The 20,189-nt window shown below is 32.5% G+C and overlaps 7 protein-coding genes and 1 non-coding gene across 8 annotated transcripts; 4 read left to right on the top strand and 4 right to left on the bottom strand. All coding sequences in view use genetic code 12, as the record gives it.

Annotated features, from left to right (window-relative positions):
• The first annotated feature begins 4,039 nt into the window (after positions 1-4,039).
• RJT21DRAFT_t77 lies at positions 4,040-4,113 on the top strand. Its single transcript has one exon. It is a non-coding gene; the product is annotated as a tRNA-Ile (tRNA).
• Positions 4,114-5,000: 887 nt separating this feature from the next.
• Positions 5,001-6,897, top strand: CCT6 (chaperonin-containing T-complex subunit). Its single transcript, XM_064881559.1, has one exon. It carries the CDS (start codon positions 5,119-5,121, stop codon positions 6,784-6,786), a length of 1,668 nt encoding a protein of 555 aa, XP_064738191.1. The 5' UTR covers positions 5,001-5,118; the 3' UTR covers positions 6,787-6,897.
• On the top strand, positions 6,898-8,922 carry RJT21DRAFT_119894 (syntaxin-binding protein). The gene has a single exon (XM_064881560.1). The coding sequence runs from the start codon at positions 6,965-6,967 to the stop codon at positions 8,882-8,884; it is 1,920 nt and encodes a 639-aa protein (XP_064738192.1). The 5' UTR covers positions 6,898-6,964; the 3' UTR covers positions 8,885-8,922.
• Positions 8,838-10,364, bottom strand: RJT21DRAFT_119895 (RuvB family ATP-dependent DNA helicase pontin). The gene has a single exon (XM_064881561.1). The coding sequence runs from the start codon at positions 10,335-10,337 to the stop codon at positions 8,961-8,963; it is 1,377 nt and encodes a 458-aa protein (XP_064738193.1). The 5' UTR covers positions 10,338-10,364; the 3' UTR covers positions 8,838-8,960.
• RJT21DRAFT_94773 (putative signal sequence-binding GTPase) lies at positions 10,365-11,340 on the bottom strand. Its single transcript, XM_064885703.1, has one exon. It carries the CDS (start codon positions 11,312-11,314, stop codon positions 10,490-10,492), a length of 825 nt encoding a protein of 274 aa, XP_064738194.1. The 5' UTR covers positions 11,315-11,340; the 3' UTR covers positions 10,365-10,489.
• On the bottom strand, positions 11,341-13,964 carry RJT21DRAFT_119897 (metal cation transporter). The gene has a single exon (XM_064881562.1). It carries the CDS (start codon positions 13,578-13,580, stop codon positions 11,487-11,489), a length of 2,094 nt encoding a protein of 697 aa, XP_064738195.1. The 5' UTR covers positions 13,581-13,964; the 3' UTR covers positions 11,341-11,486.
• Positions 13,818-16,423, bottom strand: GUT2 (glycerol-3-phosphate dehydrogenase). The gene has a single exon (XM_064881563.1). The coding sequence runs from the start codon at positions 15,982-15,984 to the stop codon at positions 13,990-13,992; it is 1,995 nt and encodes a 664-aa protein (XP_064738196.1). The 5' UTR covers positions 15,985-16,423; the 3' UTR covers positions 13,818-13,989.
• Positions 16,424-17,962: 1,539 nt separating this feature from the next.
• Positions 17,963-20,095, top strand: RJT21DRAFT_84679 (uncharacterized protein; the record flags this gene model as incomplete). Its single annotated transcript, XM_064885408.1, has 2 exons — positions 17,963-18,227; positions 18,321-20,095. 2 exons carry the CDS (start codon positions 17,963-17,965, stop codon positions 20,093-20,095), a joined length of 2,040 nt encoding a protein of 679 aa, XP_064738197.1.
• Positions 20,096-20,189: the final 94 nt, after the last annotated feature.

Below are 20,189 nucleotides of genomic sequence, written 5' to 3' on the forward strand. Positions count from 1 at the left end.
ATTTCTCGTAAGGTGCCGAGTGCGTCAAAAAAAGAACACCACCCGATCCCTAGTCGGCATAGTTTATGGTTAAGACTACGACGGTATCTGATCATCTTCGATCCCCTAACTTTCGTTCTTGATTAGCAGGAGTGTGCCTGGAAAATGCTTTCGCAGTAGTTAGTCTTCAGTAAATCCAAGAATTTCACCTCTGACTACTGAATACTAATTCCCCTGTCCATCCCTATTAATCATTACGATGGTCCTAGAAACCAACAAAATAGAACCATAACGTCCTATTCTATTATTCCATGCTAATATATTCGAGCAAAGGCCTGCTTTGAACACTCTAATTTTTTCAAAGTAAAAGTCCTGGTTCGCCAACTCCCGGAGGAGAAGGTTAGCCAGAAGGAAAGGCTCGGTTAGGTCAGTACTCACCAAAAGATGGACCGGCTAACCAAGCCCAAGGTTCAACTACGAGCTTTTTAACTGCAACAACTTTAATATACGCTTTTGGAGCTGGAATTACCGCGGCTGCTGGCACCAGACTTGCCCTCCAATTGTTCCTCGTTAAGGTATTTACATTGTACTCATTCCAATTACAAGACCCGTAAGGGCCCTGTATCGTTATTTATTGTCACTACCTCCCCGTATCGGGATTGGGTAATTTGCGCGCCTGCTGCCTTCCTTGGATGTGGTAGCCGTTTCTCAGGCTCCCTCTCCGGAATCGAACCCTTATTCCCCGTTACCCGTTGAAACCATGGTAGGCCACTATCCTACCATCGAAAGTTGATAGGGCAGAAATTTGAATGAACCATCGCCGGCACAAGGCCATGCGATTCGAAAAGTTATTATGAATCATCAAAGAGCTCAAAGAGCATTGATTTTTTATCTAATAAATACATCCCTTCCGAAGTTGGGATTTTAAGCATGTATTAGCTCTAGAATTACCACGGTTATCCAAGTAGTAAAGGTACGATCAAATAAACGATAACTGATTTAATGAGCCATTCGCAGTTTCACTGTATAAATTGCTTATACTTAGACATGCATGGCTTAATCTTTGAGACAAGCATATGACTACTGGCAGGATCAACCAGATAACTATCTTAAAAGTTCACAAGGAACTTCGCAGTCAATCCAAGAGCCCGAAAGCTCTCTTCATAACAAAAGTTATTCAAGTTTACAGTCAAATAAATTCAACTGGTAGAAGCTCGCATCTCCATGTTTTACCACAGAGTCGCAATCTTACTACATCCAAATAGCCCTCTTTGAATTCCCCTGGTATGATGTCCGCTAAACACTAGCGTTCGTGAGAACACAAGGTTTAACATAACCAACCATGGAGGAGGTTACACTTGATAAATCACAGAAATTAATCCGGCTATTTACCAAGGCAGACCCCCAAATAAGTTTTTAGTTGAACACTTGCCATCGGCTAGTAATCCACTAAATCCTTCAGTGCTTATACATAGAATCGTTAGATATCTAATATAAGACTGTTCAGGTTTTCTCTCAGAAGAGAGATCACCCATGTTGTCATAGCGTAAAAAGCAATGCCGAACTTACGTTCACCATTAAACTCTCTCCACTTAACAACGAGGCCATATAAACAAATACTAATTCAACTGAAAACTACTTTTCAATCTTTTCATAATTGTTTCATGCTTTCGCATACTATTCCTTTGGGCCCTGTTTCATAATTACTATCTTCTGTTGCGTATCAACGTACGAACTCATGCTTATTTTTCACTTTCCTTGCCTCAAGGAAAATACAAATTCGAGACGCTTTACAATATTTAAAAAGTTCGGACCACCCTCTTTTCAAAACTTTAGATTGCGAAAATTTAATTTCTGTCCATATCCACCAAATTTTTGGCTGCGGATTCAATTCTCTCCATACCCTCTTCCCAAATTGAACTAACACACGACCGACCCAATCCATATTACCTACCCACAAATCCTATTGGTTACCTGCTACAGATTTATATATGCCTATTAAATCAACCTAATTTGATTAAGAATTCTTCTACAATATCGCTTCTAAAAATTCCAACCTCCATCACATTTCTGCTAACTCCCATTGCTCTACACATTGTCATCGCTTATTCCTATCTATGTCTATTACCTATAAATACATCCCATCTACTCATCTACATTCATCGTATACACTCGACTACCTAAACTTGTATTTATTCCATGTTCGGTGCTGTCCCTTCGAGCAAGAGTTAAGCGAGTTAAACTCTCATGGTAACTTACGCAATGCTGAAGCTAGAGCTAAACCAATCTATAAACAGAAATTTTACATAATAATATTAGTCGCAAGCATCATATCAATAGTATGTGCTGTAATTGCAATTGCTGTGGTGTTGACAAAACGCCGGCACTAGTAGAGGGTGTTAGGGACGAATGTGTCTAATGGACTTGAATGACGAAGCGCGGAATTATCATTAGTATTCAGAAACAACAGGGAAGATGTAAATGTGGATTACATCAATAGAACAGGTGGTTATTGTCATTTTTGAGTTGTGCAATTTTAATTAATTAAGCTGGCATTTATTGTACTTTGACCAGCCAAACTAAGGGTACTGGATTAAGATAGAGATGACTTGTATCTTTCATAGCTATATAAAAGGAGGAATTTACCGGATACAAGATGATCGGACTAATCCTTATCTACAAATCTTATCTACAAATCTTACCTGGGTATTATTTACAAATTGTATATGCTTATTAGATCATGTTAACTTTCTTCAAAAATCATATACAATATCGGATCTAAACTTTGAAATCTCCATCACGTTTCTGCTAAGTCCCATTTCTCTACATATCGCTCAATTTTTATTATTAGATCCAAGTCTACAAATAGCGTCGATTAACAGATGTCCCGGTCGTGTGTTACTTCAATTTTCAAAAAAGACTTAATTTTGAACATATGGCCAATAGCTTCAACAACGCGCATCTACTATAGTAGAAAGATTCAAGCAAATTTAAGTGGGTGATGAAAAACAAATTCGTAGGTAGCTTATGTTTTCCTTTATGTAGAACTTAATTTTTGTCATTATTCAAATACATAAATGCACAGACATTATCAAGGTCCTCTTATTTAAGTTTTGAGGTATTAGGCTTTCGAATTTCTACTTCAGGATAAAAAAAAACAACCTCGCATAGGTGATCTTCTAAGAAGTCGTAGAGGGAAGCAATATTGTTGAAGAAGTATTGCTTAAGAAATTTGAATGTACTGTAATTTTTTATTATAAATAGATGATTTATTATAAAATGTAATAATAAGAATTTAGGATTAGTTTTTCTGTGATTGTAACGATAATCAATTTTAGTAATATTTCTGTAAATGGGAAAACTAATTAATATCAAGTTAGCATTTTTTGGTCTTACGGTAGCTGTTTTGTAAATAGAGTCTGGTGATTTAAATGGCAACTTTTTGAAGTCTGAAGGTTTTTAACTAACTCAGTTTCGCAACCTTTTCGATAAGAGTATCAAGTGTCACTCTAAAAATTTAGCTAAACTCTTGATTATAATCCCGAAGTTTATTTAGATTTATTTAAAATTTCATAAACAATGTTTTCACACCTCAAGTAAAGCATCATAGAGAGAGTTTTGTGGTTGTATTGGCAATAGTTTTACACTATCAAGGTAACAATTAATTTTAGTTTATTCATTTTTTAATTATTTTTTTGATTAATTGCTAATTTTTCCAGAAAATTTGCAGCATTTTCTCCTTCAAGAGAATAAACAATTACAAATGAAAGAAAACAAGTGAAAACACACTCATTGTCACGTAAAAAACCTCAATTCAGTAAAAAGAAAAGAGATAAAGTGTAGATATTATAAATTTTTAGAAATATAGAGAAGAAATCGATTAAGTCTCCGAATTTTTCACAAGGAGGAAAGTTAATGTATCTCTGTCTATTATAATTTCGAAGGATAGAAAATATACTTTTACACCTATTTTTAGATAAAAAGCCGCACAAAACACGTGATATTCACGTGATAATTACAAGTTTTGGAAAAGTGAGTAATTTTTCTCGCAACAAGTTCTGGTCCCTTGGCCCAGTTGGTTAAGGCGTGGTGCTAATAACGCCAAGATCAGCAGTTCGATCCTGCTAGGGACCATTATTTTTTTATATTTCAAACAAAGAATAATAAGATAATAGTGTTTTAGTTTTTATCATACTTCCGATTTTATTAGAATAATTGAGAAATCGTGATTTCAGATCTTTTGCGTTGTTGCTTGAGATACAATATCTCAAAAGTTTAAATACTTCTGAATTTAAGTCAATATAAAATTCAGGATAACTATCAATAACCATGTGCCAAAACCTCTCTCTTACTTTCTCAGAATAATACTTGTAGAGTGCTCTTTTATTATTATTACACAGGTCCACTCCTCAGTGAATGTATCGATTTCTATTTAATTTTCCTGCTCAACCACAGAGAGTTGATCGACTTCCATATCAGGGAATCCGTTTATTCCTTTAAAATCACTGTAACTAAAACAATTCCATAAAGGTGATATCTCATACTCTACAGTCATCAGGTCGGGTTCCAAGAAAAACCTATTCCCTAGCCATTCTACATATTCATTGGCCAATTCTTCTGCTTTGAAGTTCATTATATTAATCTTTTGGCTTTTCTTTAACAGGTATACATAGAGCAGTTTTTTTGCTCACTAATTTCGGTCAATTTGATCCAACAGGTCCTGACTCCATACAGAAGCGCTATGTAGATATAAGATTCAATAACAATGAACTGTGATCTAATTGATTTGATAATTGCTATCAAAATAAAAATTATTGTGTGAATGTTTAATCGCTATGAAGAATTGATTTACCATTGATACGAAAAATTCCGGTCAATGATACGAAAAATTAAAACCCGGTAGTGTGAGCAATTCCGGTCCGAGGTATGAATTAAAAGTGAAAACACTGCTGATAAATATAAGCAAAGCGTGCATTTCTCATTCACTTGAATATTTCAACTAATATCCGGGTAATTTAAAGCTCGATTTTTTTCTAGCCCGATTTGAGCGCGTTGGCGAAGATCAGAAAAAGTCGAGCCAAATTGAAAAAGCATATCAACCACTATATAGCTTAAACCCATAATAACTATAAGTTCGATATGTCTCTTCAATTGTTAAATCCGAAGGCCGAGTCTATCAGACGTTCGCAAGCGTTGCAAGTCAACATTGCTGCAGCTCAAGGATTACAACAAGTTTTAGCTTCGAATTTAGGCCCAAAGGGTACTTTAAAATTATTAGTTGATGGATCAGGAGGATTAAAATTAACAAAAGATGGGAAAGTTTTATTAACTGAAATGCAAATTCAACATCCAACTGCAGTTATGATTGCTAGAGCTGCTACTGCTCAAGATGAAATTACTGGAGATGGTACTACAACAGTCATTTTATTAGTTGGAGAATTATTAAAACAAGCAGAAAGATTTATAAGTGAAGGAGTTCATCCAAGAGTTATTGTTGATGGATTTGAACTTGCTAGAGAAAATTCATTAAAATATTTAGATATATTTAAACAAATACCGGAAAGTTTTGATCGAGAATTTTTAATGCAAATTGCTAGAAGTTCATTATCAACTAAAGTTAATCAAGAATTAAGTGATGTATTAACTCCAATTGTTACTGATGCAGTTTTAACAGTTAAAGAAAGTGATTCAAGAAATATTGATTTACATATGATTGAAATAATGACCATGCAGCATGGCCATTCTAAAGAAACAGAATTAATTAAAGGATTAGTATTAGATCATGGAGCAAGACATCCAGATATGCCAAAAAGAATTGAAAATGCTTATGTATTAATTTTAAATGTATCACTAGAATATGAAAAGACAGAAGTTAATTCTGGATTCTTTTATTCAAGTGCAGAACAAAGAGAAAAGTTAGTAGCATCAGAAAGAAGGTTTGTTGATGAAAAATTAAAGAAAATTATAGAATTAAAGAATGAAGTTTGTGAACTTAATTCCAATAAAGGATTTGTAATTATTAATCAAAAGGGTATTGATCCAATGTCTTTAGATGTATTAGCTAAAAATGGTATTCTTGCCTTAAGAAGAGCTAAAAGAAGAAATATGGAAAGATTACAATTAATTTGTGGAGGTGAAGCTCAAAATTCTGTTGATGATTTAAGTCCAGAAATATTAGGTTATTCCGGATTAGTTTATGAAAACACTATAGGTGAAGATAAATTCACTTATGTGACGGAAAATAAAGAACCAAAATCAGCTACTATTTTAATTAAAGGATCAAATAATCATGTATTACAACAAACTAAAGATGCAATTAGAGATGGTTTAAGATCAGTCTCAAATGTATTAAAAGATCAAGCCATATTACCAGGAGCTGGAGCATTTTGGTTAAGTTGTCATAATAGTTTATTAACTAATAAAGAAATATTAAAGGGAAGAAATAAATCTGGAGTTAAAGCATTTGCTGAAGCTTTATTAATAATTCCAAAGACTTTATCATCTAATGCTGGTTTAGATCCCTTAGAAACTATTTCTAATTGTCAAGATGAAATTCTTGATAATCATATTGTAGGAGTTGATTTAAAATCGGGTGAACCAATGGATCCAACAGTTGATGGAATTTGGGATTCTTATAGAGTATTTAGAAATGCTATTTCTGCTGCTACAGGTATTGCGTCTAATTTATTATTATGTGATGAATTATTAAAAGCAGGACGTTCATCCTTAAAAGATGGAGGAGCTGGAGGTCCAGGTCCAGGGGGACCTCCAGGGGCACCACCAATGGGAATGCCACCTATGATGTAAATAACTTAATGTATATACCCCATAGACTCAGTAATTAACACCTCAGTAAGTAAACAAGTAATTTAATGCGCCCAATTCCAATTCCAATTCGTGTCGCGAACCAACAAAAGAAAAACACTCAACTGGTATAATAAAAGCTGGCATAAACTCAATTACTATAATAACAATCTCTATAGTTATGCCAATGACAGATCAAACATTAAGAGGTAGACAAATTGTTAGTCTTGAGCGTATGCTCCATTTAAATAAAGATGGATCAGCTGATTTAACTCTAGCTTCTAAAAATGAAGAAATTATTTGGAAAGTTTTAATCTTAGATTCTAAATCAAGAGCCGTATTATCATCAGTATTAAGAGTTAATGACCTTTTAAGATGTGGAATTACGGTTCATTCATTAATTGGTTCTAAACGTACTGCTTTACTGGATGTTCCAGCCATTTATTTCATAGAACCAACCATTGATAATATAGTACAAGTTATTGAAGATCTTGATCAAGATAAATATGAAAGTTTTTATATTAATTTTACATCATCAATTAATCGAGAATTATTAGAAGATTTTGCTAAAAAGGTATCACTTTCTGGTAAATCATCTAAAATAAAGCAAGTATTTGATCAATATTTAGATTTTATTGTTACTGAACCAAATTTATTTTCATTAGATATACCTAATACTTTTACTCAATTTAATAGAGTCGATACTAATGAAGATACTATTCAACATATATCTCATCAAATAGCAGATGGATTATTATCAGCTATTATAACTTTAAATAATGTTCCAGTAATTAGAGCTCAACAAGGTGGACCTGCTGAATTTGTAGCTAGACAATTAGATTCAAAATTAAGAGATTATATAAGTAATTCTCGGAATTTAAATACTCAATCAATTCAACAAAGACCAGTATTAATTCTTTTGGATCGTAATATTGATTTAGCATCAATGTTTGCTCATTCTTGGATTTATCAATGTATGGTAAGTGATGTATTTAAACTTCAAAGAAATACTATTAAAATTCATAAATATAATGGTCAAGAACAAACATCTAAAAATTATGATGTTGATCCAAAGGATTTCTTTTGGAATAAATATGGTCAATTACCTTTCCCAGATGTAGTTGAAAGTGCTGATATTGAATTAAATACTTATAAAAATGATGCTAAAGAAATTACAAATAAAACAGGTATAACATCACTTAGTGATATTGATCCAAATGCTGCTAATGATACTGCCAATATTCAACAAGCTGTTGAAAAATTACCAGAATTAACTGCTAGAAAAGCTACATTAGATATGCATATGGATATATTGGCAGCTTTAATTAATGAATTACAAGCAAAGAATTTAGATAAATTCTTTGAAATTGAACAAAATTCTTATGATCCAAAAATTCAAAAGGAATTTCTTGAATTACTTGTAACTCAAGCTGAAAGAGATAATTCTCTTGATAAATTAAGAACTCTCTTAATTTTAACTTTATTAGTTGATTTACCTCAAGATTTTTCAGTAAAGGCTAAACAAATATTCAGTGAAAAATATCCAGAAGTTGATCTTAATTCTTTAAATTATATTTTAAAATTTAAAGAAATTACTAAATTAAGTAATATATCTTCATTAAATGATACTTCAATTAATTCTAATTATAATAATTCAAGAAATACTAATTCAACTGCTTTATTAAGTGGTTTATCATCAAAATTATATGGATTAACTGAAGGTAAAATTTCTGAAGGATTAAGTTCAATTGCTAGTAAAATTAAAAATTTTATACCGGAGAAAAAGCAATTACCAATAACTAATGTTGTTGAAGCTATTATGGATCCTAATAATGCTTCAACTACTTCTGTACAATTAACTGATGATTATTTATATTTTGATCCTAAATCAAGAGGTGGACATTCAAAACCTCCAAGAAGACAATCTTATCAAGAATCTTTAGTATTTGTTGTAGGAGGTGGGAATTATTTGGAATATCAAAACTTACAAGAATGGGCAGGTAATGAAGCTAATAAAAAAGTCATTTATGGAAGTACTGATATAATTGCTGCAACTGATTTCTTACAAGAATGTAATGAATTAGGTAAACGTTTTACATAATCAATCAATATACATACATACATACATATATATATATATTTTAAATTATTGTTGTATTTATACTAAAATTACATAATTAGAGGAATCCCTTACCTTCTTCTAAAACTTTAATTGAACGACGAGAGTCTAAAAATAAAAATTGACATTCTTCAATATCTTCTTTAGTTATTTCTGATCTTCCAGCTGATTGACTTAATACTCCAGCAGGTGCTAATAATTGTATAGCATAACGTAAAGATACTGTAATACCTTGTTGAGCAAGTATTTCAAGTGCTTCAGAATTAACTGCTAATCCTTCTAATGTTGCTCTCTTAGATATAATAGTTTTTATTTCTTCTTGATTATATGGTAAAGTTTTAACAATTAATAATCTATCAATTAAATCTGGTGGACATCCATGAGGTGCCTTTATATCATCATCAGCTCCTCTTACAGTAGTTAAACCTCTATTAGATGCTAATACTACAATAGGAGCAATATTTGATTCTAAAGCTCTATTCAAATAAGTAAAAATTTCAATATCTAACATATTGACTTCATCAATGAATAAAACTCCAGGAATTAATTCAGCAACTCCTTGATCAATATATTTAGATACAACTTTATTAACTTCTGATCTTAATTTTTCAGTTATTTCAGTTTTTCTTGGTTTTAATAATTGTCCCATCATTGATAAAACATCTTGACCTCCTTGTGGTCTTGCATTAGCAACATCAAGATCATGTAAAGTAACATCTTGAACAATTTCTTTCTTTTTATGAACTTCACCTTTTGGTAATGGAACATATTCTTCAGCTTCTAAATCGAATTCTGTTGCATAAGCATCAGATCTTCCAACTCTTTTAACAGATCCAGTATTGGCTTCAATATAAATCACATCACCTACAGTAACTCTTTCCTTTTGAATACTTTCATATATACTTGGATCTAATCTTAAATTTTTAGTACCTTTAGCAGTTTTTAATCCAACTATAACATGACTAATGGTTTTACCATAACCACCTAATGGATTTTCTGCTTCTTCAGGTGATAATTCAATTACTTCCCCTTCATAAACTTCCTTTGTTTCTTTAATTCTTAAACCAATAGCTCTTCTAAAATTTTCCATTAATGCTTCAGTCTTTTTAACTTCTGCTGAATATAATTCAGATCCAACAATAGGACAGAACGGTACTTTTGGACCTAATTCTTGAGAAATTGCTAGAGCAAGGGCAGTTTTACCTGTTCCAGGACCTCCAGCCAATAATATGGCCTTACCAGACATCCTTTTAGATTTAATTAAATCAACAATAATCCCACATGCTTCTCTAGCATCAGCTTGACCAACGAATCCTCCTTCAACTCGTTTGGCAATCCCATGCTCATCTAAACCTAATCCTTTAATATGGGTATGGGCAGCAGTCCGACTTTCTCTAGACTGAGATGAATCTTTTACTTCGTTTATTTGAACCATTGCTACAATTTCCTTTTTGGTTATTGTACTTTGTTTATCATAATATTCACCATGTTATTTTCATTTATGGTTCGAAAAAATTTTGTATTGAGGGCAATTGAGCCCGAAAAGGGTAGGTAATATACAGGAAATATCTATTTATCTATAATTATTTAATTATCATTGTCATCTTCAATTTCAAATTCATCTTTAGGTTCTTTAGGTTCTTGACTTTCACTCCATTGAGTCACATCATCAATATAACTTAAAATAGTAGCGACAGAATCACTTTCTTTACGACAATCTAATGGTAAGAATTGTACCATACCGAAATCATCAACTAAATTAGCAATTAATTTATTTAATCTAGCAAATTTAGGATTATAATCATCATCTTGTTGAGCTAATACTAATGGATCTGGATTTAAGAATCTCTTTAATTGTTTTCTACTAAATTCATCTTTAACTAAATCTATTTTTGATAAGATATTAATATGAGGTAATTCAAGAAGAATCATAGCTGACATGGCACTCAAAGCTCCTGAAAAAAATTTAGAAGTATCTATTATGAATGGAGCTTCTAATAAATATGTAGCACAGAGATTGAAATTTAAACTTTGTTGTAAATGTCTAACTATGGTGGGTAAAACAGGTATATGAGTATATAATTCAATTTGTCCAGGACAATCAAAAATTAAATACTCATCATTATAATCTCCAATCTCTTCATCTAACCAATCAAGGTTATTTAATAAGAATTCAAAACAATATACTAATCCTCCATTAGGTCCTAAATCCATTTCTTCCATAACATCTTGTAGTGATATTAAATCTCTTATATCAATAGTGAATTCATATTCGGTAGCTTCTGCAGCTGGGTCTAGATTTACAATATGTGCTCGACGTCCTATCGATTGCATATGCGATATTATAGCATTACAAAATGTCGATTTCCCAACCCCGGCTGGTCCTAAAGCTAATACTCCTACTCTTGACATTATTTATTGTTCTACAGTACTAAACTACTCCTCGATGATCATTACAAATAGTAAGAAAAAAAATTACTATGGGTATAAAAAAAGTCGTGTAAAATATCCATTTGTTTTGTAACTATGGTCACTTTTTGCAACTAAGCTACTCTTAATTCTATTTATATCTCTAACTCTATTTCTATTTCTTACACCAACATACATCATAGTCATTTTCAATCTGGATCATTGCATTGATTCCTTCAGATTCAAATACTTTCTCACAATTCTTTTTGATGTAGGTGGCGTTTTCTCCTCGATAGATTTGAATGTGAATATATCCATCTACTGAGCTAGAAGATCCCGGCCAGAATCTAGGCGTTGTAAATGATTTTATACCCTTAATTTTCGAAATCTCTACAAGTGATGATCTCACTTTATCTTCTTTATCATGGGATAACTTTAATAATAAAGTTGATGCTGTTGATTGAATCAATGGCATGGCAGAAAGTAGAATCAACGAGGCAATAATAATCGAGGCAATAGGATCAAAACCATTCCAGCCAAAGTATTTGGTTAATAAAGTCGAAATAACAACACCAACAGATCCAAGTGTATCAGCTAAAATATGTAAAAAGATTCCCTTCATGTTATCGTTCATTTCATGATTGTGGGAATCTTCCTTATGGGTGGCAATATTGTGTGAATGTTCATGTTCATGTTTATGTTCGTGTTCATGCTCATCAGAATGGGCATGGGAATGGGAATGACCATGATTATGACTATGACCATGACTATGATCACCATGAACATGACCATGGTTAAAGGCTACTATCCCTACTAAATTGACAATAAGACCTAAAACGGAAACAATAATTAATTCATTGGTCTTCTGTAATACAATAGGATTATACAATCTTCCTACAGCTTCAAATAAAATACTGCCACTGATACCAACTAATAAAGTTCCATTGGTGAATCCAGCTAATATTTCGAAATTCTTGAGACCGAAGGGATATTTCCCATTAATATTGATTTCATTCTTAGATAGGATACCTGCAATTAAACCAATGGCAAGCGAGAGACAATCTAGAGCCATATGTAAGGAGTCTGATAATAATCCGAGAGACTTGGAACGGAATGAATAAAGAAGTTGAACAAACATGAAGATTGTGTTTAACAATAAGAATTGGAAAATAGCTCTGGTATCCGAATGAGATAATAATTTTTTTATTATCGAAGTTGTTGATGATGTTGAAGATTTCACATCTTTTAATGCAGCTATATCACGAGATCTGTCTGGATTAATTACTATCGGGAGCAATATATTAATACAGGTGAGTATAGTTGGACGACTAGATAAAACCACATATTCGAGAATTACTGTCATTATGGCCATTAATATAGGTATGATAGATAATTTGAATGACGGTGATTCTTGAAAGCTGATGATTAATATGATTGAAGCAGCAATGTTAACAAAAATCATACTATAACTGATTTCTGGACTTAATATTATAAGACCGACAACTGAAGTAAAAAGTATAGGGATGAGAAGTTTTGTATTCAACAATGATAAATGACTATGATTGGCAAAGAGATGACAACCCACAAGAATCAAACTATAACCTATAAGTATATAGATCGATTGAGAAGGATCATTATAGATATCGAATATCAAAGCAAGTGGGGTATATAAGCTCCATTGGTTTAAATACAAGCTGAATGATAGAATCGTGACTCTTTGAGTAGAAATAAATAATGATGATAAAGTTATGAGCGAAAGACTAACAATGGCCACTAACGTTGAAGGAATAGAAGTTCTCTTTGTAGGAATGAGTTGGGCTGGATTGGTAACAGCCGCTATTTTAACTAGATTAAAATGAATAATTATTTTGAATAATAATAAAAATGATGAAGACAAGACCACCAGGGTAAAAATAGTGGTAGGAATATAATACAGGTGTGAAGAAGAACTAATGGCAAGGTATGATGATAATATTATTGTAGGATAGGCCAATAACAACGGAAAGCTTGTTAGAAGCGTAGTCACCATTGAAGAAGATGATAATGAACCTGGAGATGGAGATCTTGAAGGTGACAGAGACGGTACACTGTTACCATAAGGAGAAGGCCCTGCATTTGAAATAAATGGATTCGTTACTCGTTGTTCATTGGACGATGTTTTGGGTAATGGACCACCAAATGAGAAGGACTTGTTAATATCGAGATCTATCTCATTTGCTTCTTGACTTAATCTATTGATGAAATCTTGTGGTGGAGGTCGTATGGACATGGTAACCTATGAGCAGAGACCTATGAAATAGTTGGTCAGTGGTTGGTTACTTGGTGTATGTTGTCTACTGACTGACTGAATAAATATACGATCGACTTAGTGCGAACGTGGGGTTATTTGATCTGTTGCACGCTGTTGCTGTCTAGTAATGCAAGTTGATTGCTTGTCGGTCAGACGTGTTTGTTGCGATTGTTCGCTTGAACATGTACACTGCGAAAGTACTGTATAGTTATCAAATTGTAGATATTACAGATCTATATTAATTTGGACTAACAAATAAAATTAAAATTAAAATTAAAATAAAATTAATAAAAGAAAGGAAAAGAAAAGAAAAGAAAAGAAAATTAAGCTAGAAAGAAATACTTGGGACACATGGGGAGGTCATCTAAAACATTATTAATCATCACAATTATGCAACGACAGTAGTTACAGTAGTACCATTATCAATGGCAGTTGAAGCTTCAACAATTGCCTTTTCCTTAGCAACAGAGATTGGAGTCATTTGAGAAATATATTCAATAGCATCAGCTTTTAATTTCTTAGTAGTAGCGTCTGACCATTTAAGTTCTGATTTCATAATTTCTGATACACCATCAATAGCTGCAAGAGCTTCTTTAGCATTTAAAAAGGCTAATCTAGTTCTTCTAGCTAAGAAATCAAGTGGTGTTCTAGCATATTCATGATGAATTGAATATTTTAATTCAGCTACTGTGAATGGTTCATCAGCACTTTGATATAAATCAAAATTACCGGTATTGGATGTTGTAGATGGTTTAATTACTTTATCATGAGCCAAAGTAATAGGTAATTTATTAAAATCAGATTGGAAATAAAGATCCAATACTAACGGAGCACGAGATCCATAGTTAGTTGATAAATGATGAGCTAATTTATAAGGAATATTATATTCATGAATCAATCTTGAAATATAATTCTTAGAATAATCTTCACCACCTGCTAATAAAATTTCATTGGTTTGACAAGGTTTTAATGAAGATGCATTATCAAATTGAAAGTTTTTCAATAAAGTATCAACAGTTTCTTGAGCCATTTCTCTATAAGTAGTCCATTTCCCACCGCTAATGGTTATCAAGTCAGAATCAGTTTTAGTAATTAAATGAGAACGAACAATACCTTCAGTAGCACCTGTTAAATCAGCTCCTTTTGGAATATTTTTTGGATCTCTAACTAAAGGTCTAATTCCACACCAAGCACTTAAAACGTCATCTTTAGATACTTTAAATACAAGATATTTTTGTAATTCTTTCAAAATATCTTCAATATCTTGTTCAGTTGCAACTGGATTTTCAGGGACAGATTTTAAAGCATGATCAGTAGTTCCAGCCAAAACTTTTCCTTGCCATGGTAAGAAAAACATAACTCTACCATCAGAAGTGGCAGGATCTAATAATCCAATATCTTTAGGACAATAATATTCTGGTAAAACAATATGTACACCACTTGATGGAACAACCATACGAGGTGGAATAGCAGTTTTTGGAGGTAAACCTTGAGCATCCTCATCCATTTCTAAAATAGCATCAGCAAATGGTCCAGTAGCATTAACAACAGAAGTAGCATTAATAGTATAAGATTTACCAGTTTCAAGATCTTGAGCCTTAACACCAATTAATTTACCTTGAGAATCTTTAAGCAATTGTTCAACATTAAAATAATTTAAAACAGTAGCACCATTTTCTATAGCAGTAACAGCAAGTGTAGCATTATAACGAGCATCATTAAAAGATCCATCATGATAAACACAAGTAGCCTTTAAATTAGCATCATCAATCATAGGAGCAACAGCATTAGTATATTCACGAGAGAAAATAGTTGAAGTTCTTAAATTTTGATAACCAGCAAACCAATCATACATTTTGCATCCAACAAAAAAGTAAGGAACTTGCCACCATTTATAAACAGGAATCATAATTGGTAATACTGAACATAAATGAGGAGCAGTTCTAAGCATATTACCTCTTTCATTAAGTGCTTCAATAACAAGATCTAATTGTGCTTTAGATAATTGAAAAATAGCCTTTTCTAAATATCTAACACCACCATGAGCCATTTTAGTTGATTTGGATGAAGTTCCAGCTGCAAAATCAGTCTTTTCTAAAAGACATACATTAAGACCTCTAGTAGCAGCATCAACAGCTGTACCAGTTCCTACAGCTCCACCACCAATAATAATTACATCGAATTTTTTAGTAGATGATAAGTTATCTAATAATTGAGATCTAGTAGGAGCTTTTACTAATGGTTTCTTTAATGGAGAATAAGTATCTACTAAATTGGAAGGATAAGCCGGTTTTATGAAATCTAAATAAACAATAGTAGCACCAACAAGAGCTCCAGAAGAAATAGTAATTTTACCTAAGGTTGACTTAAGGAATCTTGACATTGATATTTATATTGATTTAGATATATTATTAAGGAATTACAATGATTACAATTAATCAACTTTATAAAAAAAATATCTATGATGAGTCTATGGATGAATAAATGAATAAATGAATAAATAACTAAGTAATAATTAGTGTGTTATGATGATCCTCAGAATCTAAAATCTAAAACCAAGAAAGTACTCAAGTAGTCTCTAGAATTTTAGGAGGTAAAGGGAATTTACTTTTAGGGAGTATTGGTAGTGAAAAAAGCACTAGAGCAGAAGACAAACACAGCAAATAAGAACTGAAATGAAATATAAAATCAAAGCAATACAAATATATATATATATTCAATACGTTTCGGGCCAGTGCATAAAGTGCTTATGAAAATTGGCTTTTGAGTTGAGCAGCAACGTTTTTTTTTTATTTTTTTTTAAAATTAAATTAATTAATTAACTCTACTTCCCGCGCAGAGTTAGACTTAGGTACGATTAAGAAGAAGCATCAGAAGACTAAGAGAGCACTGGTGATGAGAGTTAAACTGGTGTTTCTTTGAATGGTTTCTTTAGTGGACTATTCGGTTATTCTTGTGTTTATGACTGTGCTCGTGACCAATGTATATTTTATGATCTATTTCTGGTTGGTTGCTTCTCCGCCTGTCTTTTAATTATAAATTATGGTACTGAGTCACCTCTACAAAATTATGTTTGCAGTAAACAATACCTATAAATACGCGCAATTGTTACATTTTCTATGCTTTGGGGGGGGAATAGTGAGGGGCAGATCATTCAGTAATTTGAATAGTTAGCTTATTTTTCTGGCTGACTAACCTTTTCTTCGCCGCGAAAACTGTAAGATAACTGGTGATCGACAGTAAATACCGGTTGGGCTCGTTGCGTTTGTTTTTGCCTGTTTGGGAGTTCCTAGCGATGGAAGGCTTAACTACCAGTAACCATGCCTACTCATCGTACATATACCATAAATCTACAAAATTAATAATTACTATAAATTAAAGAAATTTACGCTAAAATTGAATTACTGGACTCATATTTCCGAGGCCTAGTATATAAATTTTGCAGGTTTCCATATATTGCGTTTCATAGATAGTACACTAATTCTCGGGAAATTCTATTCCAACCTTGACTTAGATCTAAAGTTGAGGCGTAATGCAGTGCTTAATATAGAATTAAGCTATATCCATCCAATTGTAGCTTGTTATTTGAAACAATAGATGTAATTTCGTTTCAATACTCTCATCTCTTTTTCATTTTTTTTTTTCATTTCGTCCGAGCAAAAAACCTTAATAAATTATACCGAGGAATAATAAAAAAGAATAATGAACCCGATCTACTTGTCTTTATTGTTGTTCTGCTAAGCATAACTTTTTTTGCAATTGTTCGCTCGGGAAAATATACATATGGCTAGCGACACAGCCTGGAACTTCCTTCTTCAGGCTACTCACCTCCCTAATTAGTCAACCTAACTTTCTCACTGCAGCAGTGACAGCAAGTGCACCTAGTTTCTCTTTCGGGCTATTTTTTGCAACATTGCGCGCCAGTGAAAGGATTCGAACCCTCACGCTAATTGTCAGGCTAGCAACTGATCCGGATCCCACAAACAGTAAGTTGGGGTGAGGTCTGGTGGGTTCTGGGCATATTTTATAGAATTACAACCAAGTTAGTTTATAATGATATTTGATTAAAGAGAAGTTTATTTTAAACACATTTTATTAGAAACTCAATCTATTATTCTTAACAAATTTATCAAGATAATTGACATTTTGCAAATGAGTCTTACTAAAAAGTGTCTGCTCCTGCATACACCCACGGTCGCCCACCACAAACCGCATAAGCGTACAACTACGTAAGCGGAATATATCTCTTTGCTACACTATTTGTAGGCAACTGTCTCTAGTGATAAAGTGGGTCAATTAATTGAGAAGGTTTAATTTATCTATCGGTTTACATTTTGCCATAACCAATAACTAATTTTGAAATGAGTTCAAGAGTAAGTGGTTTAAATGAGGACCAACTACAATCGTTCAATACCTTTAAGGCAATTACTGGTCTAGCAGATAAAGAGAATAATCAAGAAGATGATGATAATGTTATAACACTACTTAGTATAAATGATTTTAATGTTAATAATGCTATAAATGCCTTCTTTGAATCTGGATTCACATCAATTACAGAAAGAACAAGAACTCCAGCAAATACCTTTAGTTCAAGTGTGGATGTTCACGATCAAGATCAACATGATAGTGACAATGATGCTTCAGCCATTCATAGAAGACGAGATTTCCATTCGCATAATACACCTTTTTCAGAATCTTCTTCTGCATCCCCCATACCAGCAACTGCAAATCATCACCGAAGTAATAGTTCTCATCAATTTATGAACTTACAACTGCAACTCTTAGCAGAAAATTTGCTCCCTCGATTACCAAAAGCTCCTAAAATTTCCAATGGTTGGCAAATAGAAGTAGGCATTCAATCATCTTTACTTGAACAAAGAAGAGAAGAAGAAAGTGCAAGAAGAAAGGAAGCTGAAAGTGATAGATTTTCTGATACAACTACATTAAATGAAACAGTTTCAGATAGAGAAACCAAACAACCTTTCCATTCATTGTGGTTGATATTACTTATAATACCGAAAACCTTACTTCATTTGATAGTATCTGCTTATAAATATTTATTTGGATCTCCAAGATTAAATTCAGACAAATCATTAAGAAATACTGTTCCAAAGTCTTTTATTTATGATGATAATTTTGATCCTACTTATAAATTCTTACCTTGGTATGAAAGAGCTTTAGGGAAGTTACCATTTTCATCGCAAGATGAAAAAATAGATAATATCGAAGATACTTCTAATGATGATATATCTACTTTGGTAGAATCTAAGACGGATACTGAATCTTCTGAACAAGATATAAAAAGTACAATTGATTCATTCGATGATTATAATATCGAATATACAGATTACAATGCTGTTCATGAAAGATGTCAGAAGAACTATCTTTGGTTATTTGTCATATTAATCAATTCTTCTCCTGAATCCACTCAATTTGTGAAATCACTCCTTTCACCACAAAAAGATTCAAATAATGATGATGATAACAATAATAATAATAGTAATAATAATAATACTAAGAACAATGGATTCCATCTTCTCTTTAATAAGATATCTGGTCAATTCAAAGATACTATTCTATATATCAATAATATTGATAAGTCTCCAGAAGCATTTGAGATTGCTTCTACTTATAAAGTAAGACGTACTCCATTTGTCATGCTTGTGGGTAATGTAACTCCATCTCCATCTATTATGTCATCAATGTCTATTGTATATAAATCGAATTTGATGGCTGAATTTCTTGAAACACCAGCTGAAACTACTACCACAGTTAAAAGAGTATATCGAAATGTAGCTAAAGTTGTTGATAGGTTTCATCCTCAACTTGTGGCAGCTAGATTTGATCAACAAGAGATTGAATTGTCTCGACTCTTAAAACAACAACAAGATGATGCATATTTACAATCATTACAACAAGATAAAATAAAGAAAGAAAAGAGACAGCAAGAAGAAAAACTTGCTAAAACAAAAGAATTGAAGGAGAAACTTCGTGTTAAGTTTCTTCTTAGTTTACTATCGTCTAAATTTGTTTCTTCGATTACTGAGTCGACTTTGCCTAATTCATCAACAAGAGTTGCTATAAAGTTACCCAGTGGTCAAAGACTTGTTCAATCATTTAATAAAGATACTCGAGTCAATCAAGTTTATCTTTATATTGATCTTGTATTGTTTCTGGATAAACATGCAGTCAATATAAAGGATGATCATGAAGAAGTTATTGATAAAATTGCTACTAATCTCAAAGTGGATACAATTCCTGATGGTCAAATACCTACAGAAGAAGAATTCTTTGAATCATATTCATTTAAATTCGAGCTTATTCAGCCATTCCCTAAGAAGGTTGTTGTATGCAGCAACCTGACCCTAAGCGAAATGGACGAATTCAGATCGGGTGCGAATTTCTTGGTAGAGTACAATGAAGACGATGAAGACGATGAAGACGATGGATTAGAACAAGAAGATTACGATGAGTATACCACAGACGAAAGTTAGGATAGATATTGTAAAAGTTAAGTTAATTCAAATAGTAATTCGTAATTAATAATTAATAATTAGTAATTAGTAAGAATAAAAAAATACTACCACT

The sequence above is a fragment of the Scheffersomyces amazonensis genome (assembly GCF_036850825.1).
Source record: "Scheffersomyces amazonensis strain UFMG-HMD-26.3 chromosome Unknown RJT21scaffold_3, whole genome shotgun sequence".
Classification (NCBI taxonomy): domain Eukaryota; kingdom Fungi; phylum Ascomycota; class Pichiomycetes; order Serinales; family Debaryomycetaceae; genus Scheffersomyces; species Scheffersomyces amazonensis.